Source organism: Etheostoma spectabile, chromosome 5 (genome assembly GCF_008692095.1).
Source record: "Etheostoma spectabile isolate EspeVRDwgs_2016 chromosome 5, UIUC_Espe_1.0, whole genome shotgun sequence".
NCBI classification, from domain to species: domain Eukaryota; kingdom Metazoa; phylum Chordata; class Actinopteri; order Perciformes; family Percidae; genus Etheostoma; species Etheostoma spectabile.
The window spans coordinates 36,408,581-36,417,322 of record NC_045737.1 but is presented as its reverse complement, the minus strand read 5'-3'; the positions used below and the strand labels follow the sequence as shown (position 1 = coordinate 36,417,322).

The window sequence follows — 8,742 nt, the reverse complement described above, 5'->3', positions numbered from 1 at the left end:
TGTGTGTGTGTGTGTGTGTGTGTACCTCTACCTCTTTGCTGGGAGAGAACTCCAGCAGTAGATTGCATAGTGTAGAGGAGGCCATGACCAGGACTTCATCCGGAGCGTTCTGCAACATCTACATACAACTTCTCAGTCAGTACTTTGAATTTAAAGTGATGTTATAGCAATATAATAACAACAACAACAACTTTTCTTTATATAGCGCCCCCCAAGGACACTTTACAGAATGACAGTGGCTATACTAAGGGAGGTTGTAGGCCGTGGTAAACAGGTGGGGTTTCAGGAGTTGTTTTTTTAAATGCCCAGGGCCGTACAGTGGCTTCCATAAGTTTCAACACCCACGCTAAAGTTGATTAATAAGAGGAATAAAAAAAACACATCTTTTGGAAATTGATCTTAATACCTTAATTCAAAAAATTTAAGAAAATCCAACCTTTTAAGGACACCAATTTTCCTTTAAAATAAAAAGGCCTGCCTCTAAGGGATTTTAACATAGGGGGGTGTATACTTGTGCCGCCTGTATTTTAAGGAAGAACATTTCTTTACAATACATTATAAATTCACAAAGAAAATTGGTGTGGTTGGATTTTCCAATTTTTTTTTTTATTAAGGTATTAAGATACATTTTTAAAAGAGGTTTTTTTTTTATCTCTTTTTAATCAACTTTAGCATGGGTGTATAAACTTGCGCAAGCCACTGTAGCATTTCGGATATCTGCAGGGAGGGTGTTCCAGAGGGATGGGGCCGCAACACTTAAGGTACAGATATTAAATCTTAAACATTTGTTTAACCATCTTCTTTTTCAACTCTGGTATTTAATTTATTCAGTTGGTTTTGTTTATTTAAAAAAGGAAAAATCATTGAATTGTCTTATTGTTGTAATTGTTTAGTCTTGGTTATATGTTCTGTTCTTTTACCGAGCCGAGATTTCCTTCATCTTTGGGCTGCGTGCTTGCATGAAAGGTGCTATATGAATAAAGTTGAGTTTGTGTTTAGAAGTTTCTAATAATCATTAAAACCCTAATCAGCACTCCACTGACCTTCATGAGGGGCTTCCACACCGCGTGGTCATGGAAGCTGGTCCTCAGCTGCTGTACCGACCGCGACAGGCTGTGAAGACACCTGGGAAAAAACAAACCAAACAAATAAGGTAGCGGACAAACGGGGGAGAGTTTAGTCACAGTTTAATAGCAGTTATGTCCAAGCCATCCCCAAATGACTTGCTACAAAGCTAATTCAGACTTTCAACTCCACGCATCTCTCTGGAGTTCTCAGCAGGGCTGTGTTCTGTGACTTTCCCACGCAGAAACTCGAGTGAAGATAATTATCTCTTCTTGAGACTCCATCATGTTTTTGTAATCCTCTGTGTACTCCTTTCTACTAGCAACCGCGGGGGGTGGGGTGTCACATAAGGCACGTATGTTGGAGACGCGGGGACAGTTTTGTTCCCATTTCTTAGAATTCTAGAAACTACGCACTATAGCTTTAAACCCAATTTGGTCCTAAATAAAATGACAGGTGGATACAAAAGGGTTAATTGTGTGTAGAGAAACAGGAACATTATTAAGAATGCTCATGGGCATCCAGATAGCGCAGTGGTCTGTGCGGATGCCCATGTATAGAGGCTTGATAATCGGACGGGCGGGCCGCGGTTCAATCTGGCCTGTGGCCTTTGCCCATGTCACTCCCCCCTCTCTCTCTCCCCCTTTCACACATACTTGCATCTGTCCTGTCCAAATAAAGGGATAAAACCCCAAAAAATAAACTTAAAAAAAAAAAAAAAAAAAAAAAAAGAATGCTATTAACACATAATCAATTAAAAAGCAATACCGCCTGTTATCTATAACGGTTTAGTGTAATTTGGATTCAGAGGGGAGACATACGGCCCAGGTGAGAGTTCAGTAAATGTCCCAAATTTAAATTCATAAAAGTGACTCAGTGACTCAATTAATTATCAAAACAGTTCCAGATTAATGTAATAGTTGACAACTAATCAATTGTTTGTTTAGTCGTAGCAGCTCTAGACTAAAGGGAGTTCAAAGGAAATATTGGCAAGCTCAGATGTCAGGGTAGGAAGTTCACCGTACCTTACGGCCGCCAAACGGACTTTAATGCTGGATTCTGATAGGCCGCTGACTATCCTGTCCATCATGTTCTCTGTCTCTGTGATCTGATGACCAAAAAAAAGAGAGGAGGGATTATGACATAATTATGTATGTGCACCATTGTATATGCAAACAGAAACCCACCCAAGGAGGAAAGGTCACCTTTTTGCGGATGTCCTCGTCGTTGGAGCCTAGTGAGGCGTAAAGTTTGAAAGCAGCTTGTCTCAGTTCGTGTGCGTGCTTCAGGTCATGGTCCAGCTGCAGATGACAGACAGACAGTCAAACGGGGGGGGGGGGGGCACAACTCTGATAATAATAAAAAAGGATATCTTATCTTTAAAGTTCATAGAAGAGTCAAACATTTTAAAGGCTTCTTTTTTACTTCCTAATAATAAATGTTTGCTAAATATGAAAAAAAACATTCATAATCAGACTCACTTATTGAAACAAAAAGGTACATTCAGACACATTAGGGATAATTGGGTCATAGCTGATTACAATAACAGGCACTGGCAAAAGTGCTGTCTGGAAGTCTGAGCAAAATAATCTCGTCTGATGAAAGAAATAGCCTTTTAATTGTCCTTATTAAGAAAAGTAATTCTGACTATGATTATGAGCCATGCTAGCGACATGGCTCAAGGGCACTTCTTCTACTTTGGGTTTAGTGCCAATTAACAAAAGTTTGCATGCTAACGTGCTAAATTAAGACGTTGAACATGGTAAACATCCTTCCTGCTAAACATCAGCATGTTGGTATTGCCATTGAGAGCATGTTAAATCCTGAGAGTAAAACAAGTTATTTTGTGGGGGATGTGACGCTCTAAAAAATGTATCTACTGATTTACAGACGTGTCTTTTGCCAAGTAAGACTATGTGGAAAAAAGGATTTTTGGGCCAGAGGGGCCTGTTCTAATCCCATGAAAAGGACCCGCTCAGGCCCACTGACCCACCCTCTTGATGTCCGTGATGGCAGACACAGAGCTGGGGTATTTGAAGTAGTCGGCTAGCATGGCCACCAGGTGGTCGGTGGTGCTGGCGATCCTCTGCAGCTCTACGTCGGGCTCCATCAGGTAGGCCAGCGTCTCTGCACCCTCCACCCTCTCCTCAAGCAAATGCTCTTTACTGCACATCCGCACGAGGCACGGCAGGGTCTGGAACGGAGAACAGGACGTCACATGCACAGTGAGTAAAGAAGTGCCACTGGAACCCCAGAAGGGGAAAGGACTGAGACGTGTGTTGGAGGGTGATAGCAAAAAGGTGCAACTCTTAGATTTGTTTTTGGTATTTATGCATATCATGAATTTGCTAATGGTACTGTTGTTATGTCATGTATAATTTGCTTCTTTTTTTGTGTGTGGCTCTCATAGTATAACAGATGTTAGGAGAGATACTTTGTTGTGGGTTGGGTCAGAGGGAGGGGAGCTTGTTAGAAGTTTTATCATAAAAATATTAGTAAAACAAAAAAGTGCCACTGATATAATAGAGTTGCGGAGGTCTCGGGAAAGGCTGACCTTTAGGACTATGCAGCTGTCGTCTGTCCTGATGGCCCCCGCTCGACACATGTACGTTAGACTGGGACAGAAGGGGGTGGGAGAGAGGACGTTTAAGGGAAAAGTATACAGGAAATAGTCATTTATTATTAATTCATTATCAATTTGTGCCACTCACCATTTGGCCGCCGTTAGTTGCATTTCAATGGGTTGATCCCTTTGCATCATTCTGACAAATACCTGAGAGAGCAGCTCGCCATCCACCAGCACTGGCAACAAAAACCCAGATAAACAGTGTTGAACAAGGAAGCTCAAGAGAAGAGTCTCACATTGGCAGACCTTTCTCTACAGCGCTGTGGAGTAAGGTCTGGCTACACCACAGATACATTCTGGGATAGGAGGAAATAACGCTCTGGGTTGTTTGCATTTCTTTAAACCAATCCCAGTCGTCTTGGGCGGGGCTAACCTCCGGACACAGCGGCGGCGGCTCTGCTAAATATTCTCGGGAAGGAACTTGTTTTGGTGGAACATTTGCACATCCGCAGACGAAAAGGCCACATAAAATATGAAATGAAGTTAACTGTTCACATAATACAGTAACGTGAGCCATTATCTGGATACATGGTTAAACCTCATTAGTGTATATCTGTGTGTACTTCGTCCACAGCAATCCCGACAATCGGTCCCAAAGTTAGAGAGTAAATGCCGTAGACATATTGTATTCTTTGTAAGCTTTACAATCATTCCCCGAAAGAACCCAAGCAGGCCCGCGACAATCTAAATTGTCTTCAAAACTTGCCATTTTCAGCGTGTAGCTTACCAGCTCAAAGTTTGTTGTCGTTTGCCGTGGAGAAAAGGGATTTTGATAACGGCAAAGCACAGAGAGTAGAGCATCTTGTACGTAGGCTAAGCGCTCGATGTCAGGCTATCCTGGAAATGTACCGTTGATCAGACTGAAAGAAAAGAGACTCACCATTCACCAGTGTCATGGAGACCTGAGAGTTCTCATAGGCCAGGACTGAGAAACACTTTAACGCCTGCATCCGGACCTGGGGAGGCAACGAGGTCGGAAGGAGAGAACGACAATACAGAGGTAATTATGAGTGAAAGGTTGTATTGTGCAATTGGGTAAAGAAATGCAGTCACAGCGAGACAACCGTATACCTTATAAGAGGGTGAGATAAGTAGAGGGGCAATGTTTTGGATGGCGCTGTGGTTGAAAAGAACCGTCTGGTGCTCTGGGGTCTGGAGACAACAAACATCCCATGAACAATGAATCTTTGTCTGGCTACAAGTGCGACGGACTCCACTGTGTTTGTGTGTGAACAAATACCAACAAATACCTTACAACAGTGGGAGAAGATCTGGGTGATGTACTCCTGGGTTCTCTGTGAGCGGCTCAGTAGAAACATTAGATGGGGAATCACAGTGGGGTCCTAAAACAAAACAACAAACATCACCAAAATATCATTTAAAATGAGAATTGTTAGAATTGGCCTTGTCCTTGCTATGGAGCTTAACAGTTTGGTAACGACAGGCGAAATCCTGTTACTTTTATCCAAAAGGATTTTGATTATGTGTCTAAACCATTCAAGGTGGGCTAAGCACAAGCTACGAGGTTGTGAAACAAAGGTTTTCGTCGCAGTAGAAGCCACGAGTCTGTGTATTATTAAACTTGTTTTAAAGGTCCCATTGCACTTTATGAGGTTTTTAACATTAATATGAGTTCCCCCAGCCTCCCATGGTCCCCCCAGTGGCTAGAAATGGAGATAGGTGTAAACCGAGCCCTGGGTATCCTGCTCTGCCTTTGAGACAATGAAAGCTCAGATTGGCTGATCTGGAGTCTTGACCTTTATGAGGTCATAAGGGGCAAGGTTACCTCCCCTTGCTTTACTAGAGATTACTTTGGCCCATGAGAGAGAGACATCATGGCTTTCAAACGAGCAAAGTGGCAGTTGGCCTCGTCCTCCTTAAAAGCTACAGACTCAGAAATGTCACATACCTCTGGCCCCGCCTACATCAGATACACCGATGTGATTGGTGCAGCTCGGCTACAAGGGCATAATTAATGAGCAGCTTTACTCGATGCCAGAGTAACTCGCTGAACAAATTCAAATTGTGCTCTTGTGGGAACTCTGGATTTCCAAGGTAATAGAGAAGTAATACAATACCCACAATCCTAAGCGTAACAGCAACGTCTCGGATTGGTGGAGCTCGTTGTTACCATGGAAATGTGTACCACACCTGCGAACCTGTGATGGCTAGTGAACTTCTCCCACTGAAGTCTATGATTGTTACTGTCTTGTACCTTTGCCTTTTTCTGCCGTTTCAAAATGGTGACAAATTATCTCGTGGCTTGTGAGCTCCGTTCCTGATTTTAAATTCTTTACATTTTCTGAATCGTCAATGGAGCGATTGAATTGGGAAAAAAAAAAAAAAAATCACTTCTGGAACCAGAGCCGTTCAAAAACTGGGCGGTCCACTGTTGAACTCTATACCGTACAATTAGAGGAACCCTAAACTGATAATGTCTGTATGCAGAGAGAGATTGTGTATGTATATATTTATACACTGTTGCCGGCAGAACGTGTACGAGACAAGTTACCGTATAGAGCAGCTGCACAGGGGTGACGGGACTGATGAAAACCGTTCTGAGACATCGAAGACACGCTTCAATGAAGATCAGCTCCGGACACAGGAGACCTGGAAGCACAAAACACAGGTGGTGCATTAAGTGTGTGTCTCAGCAAAGATGGTGTCCTCCGCAGTAAGTATTTGCATGTGTGTGTGGTGTATGTGTGTGTGTGTGTGTGTGTGTGTGTGTGTGTGTGTCCTAACCTTGAAGAAGGGCAGGGATGATGTGACAGTCCACCAGGGACTTGATGTTGTTCTCCGTGCCCATCGCTAGGCTGCCCAGCACCACGGCACACTCGATCCGCAGCTCCAGACTGGACGAGCTCTGCTGAAGCAGGTACAGTAACCTGGAACCATTGAAAACACACACACACGCACAAGTTCACTGTAGAGGGTGCTAAATGAGTGGTTTCCAACCTTTTCGGTCTGAGGTACCCCATAGTCCTGTCAGATAAAACTTTAGGGTATATATCGACGACTGGGATTGTTCACGTGCTGCCCAAATTTCCGCCAGATGTCCCCCTTTTTTAGCCCAGTCTCCGTTACCTTCTGCTTTCTTTGTGTTCTAACCTTTGGTAAATTAACGTGGACGACCCAGACCCTCCTCCGCGACGCTGTAGAGGAAGGTTCGGCAATGCGAGACTAAATGAACTCACGTACCACGTCATCGATTCCCACTGTATGCACCAAATGTATACAATGCCAGGATCAGACTTCACAGATTCAGACAGATTTTGACCCGACAGACATGCCGCAGACAAACGTTCAGCGACATGCTCAATTACGAAGGTCAGGACCAACTAAGTGGTGTGGCATAATAAAAGATTAGCAATCCAACATCTGGGACGCTTCATGATCCCGACACAGAAAGACTAGCGTGTCGGAATCGTTTTTTCTGGTTCAGAAACTAGCCTTCTAGTTCTACTTGGAGTAAAGATGGAGGTTTCAACCACTTATCCATTAACCTTACTTTTATCTAACTATTTAAACTGCTTCTCCTTTTACTTCTACCCGTTTAAACTTTTGCGCTCGCTTGCTTAATAGTTCTCACGCACTCTTACATAACTGCAACATATAGTGTTTAGGTGTTCAATTAGTATAAACATATGGATTCATTCTTCCAATCAAATCATAACTTCAATTTTTTTTTTAAATGACAAAACCCCTGACCCTGGCAACTGCAAAAGTAACCCCTCGTTGTCCAAGTACCCCTGATTGGGAATCACTGTTCTAAATAACCTGTTAATGACGCTCATCATTTTTAGGGTCTGTTTGAACAAAAGCATGTTATGTAAGACCAGTGTTGTGTCTGCATCTTGAATGAAAACACTTTGTAACGGTCACAAAGACAAGGTGGGAATGAGTGCAGAGACGAACCTCGGCACCGCTCCGAGGACGATCAGATTGGCCTTTTGCTTGTTGTTTCCTATGACAGCATTCTTCATGTCACTGTGAACAAACACACACACACACACACACACACACACACACACACACACACACACACACACACACACACACACACACACACACACACACACAAATTTGAAATCTGCAATCATTAACATAAGTTGCTAATAACGCTTTTGAGCATGAACACAGAATAATCTTCCCAAATAATTAACTGTAGGTTTTGTGTTCCAGTAGAGCACATCCCGATACATGCGTGTGGGTAGAAGGGAACAAGAGTCGTAGAAAAGGAATAAGGGGGGGGGGTTACAATCTGGTAATTTAAAAAGTCATTTGTATTGAAGGTGTTTTTTAACTACTATTCTCTAATATTACAGGGTACAGTATCTTCTTCTGGGTTATAATCTAATGTTTGCGTTACCCAACTTCACACCTTGTACCTACATTTTTATATATTATATATATATATCTATCTATATATATATATATATTTCACCGAGCAGCGTCCTTAGATAATATGCATTTAGCATGCATCAAATGTTTAGAATCCATCACTGAGATTTTTCAGAATAATGCATGACATATTTTTGAATTAGCATTTTTCGTACCCCCTGCAGTACTCTAATGGACCCTCATTTGAGAGACATTGAGCTACTGTAGATAATCAGAGCAGATATAAGACAGCAGGCATGTTTTACTCTGCTGTGCCTGCTGCGTCCTGCTGCGTCCTGTACGTCTGCTGCATCTGCTAAGTCCTGCTACGTCCTGTGCCGTCCTGCTGCGTCTGCTGCGTCCTGCTGCCTCCTGCTACGTCTGCTACGTCCTGCTGCGTCCTGCTGCGTCCTGCTAGTCGTCTTGACGTCGTGCTGTGCCTTGCAATGCCACAGCGTCCTGCTACGCCATGAACTATTACAAAGAAACTGCTACAAACTACTATTCTATTTTTGTATTTCCCCTCTCATCGAACCCCACCGGCACGTCAGAAAGCCTACAGGCCTGGGTCTGGGTCTGGGTCTGGGCCTGGGCCTGGACCTGGGTATGTCCGAGGTTTCTGCCTAAAAGGAAGTGTTTCCTCTCCACTGTGGCCCTGTTGCTGCTCT

General features: G+C 43.2%; 1 protein-coding gene across 2 annotated transcripts in view; it reads right to left on the bottom strand.

Moving 5' to 3' along the window:
• Positions 1 to 8,742, bottom strand: part of armc8 (armadillo repeat containing 8) — a 16,980-nt gene that overhangs the window by 5,421 nt on the left and 2,817 nt on the right. For both annotated transcript variants that reach the window (XM_032515245.1, XM_032515246.1), the window contains exons 3-15: positions 7,610 to 7,681; positions 6,437 to 6,579; positions 6,204 to 6,301; positions 4,942 to 5,034; positions 4,763 to 4,843; positions 4,572 to 4,647; positions 3,777 to 3,867; positions 3,620 to 3,680; positions 3,059 to 3,259; positions 2,271 to 2,366; positions 2,091 to 2,173; positions 1,044 to 1,125; positions 32 to 118 (exon numbers count right to left, since the gene is read on the bottom strand). In XM_032515245.1, coding sequence (XP_032371136.1) covers positions 32 to 118; positions 1,044 to 1,125; positions 2,091 to 2,173; positions 2,271 to 2,366; positions 3,059 to 3,259; positions 3,620 to 3,680; positions 3,777 to 3,867; positions 4,572 to 4,647; positions 4,763 to 4,843; positions 4,942 to 5,034; positions 6,204 to 6,301; positions 6,437 to 6,579; positions 7,610 to 7,681 — 1,264 coding nt within the window. The remainder of the gene's footprint in view (positions 1 to 31; positions 119 to 1,043; positions 1,126 to 2,090; positions 2,174 to 2,270; positions 2,367 to 3,058; positions 3,260 to 3,619; positions 3,681 to 3,776; positions 3,868 to 4,571; positions 4,648 to 4,762; positions 4,844 to 4,941; positions 5,035 to 6,203; positions 6,302 to 6,436; positions 6,580 to 7,609; positions 7,682 to 8,742) is intronic.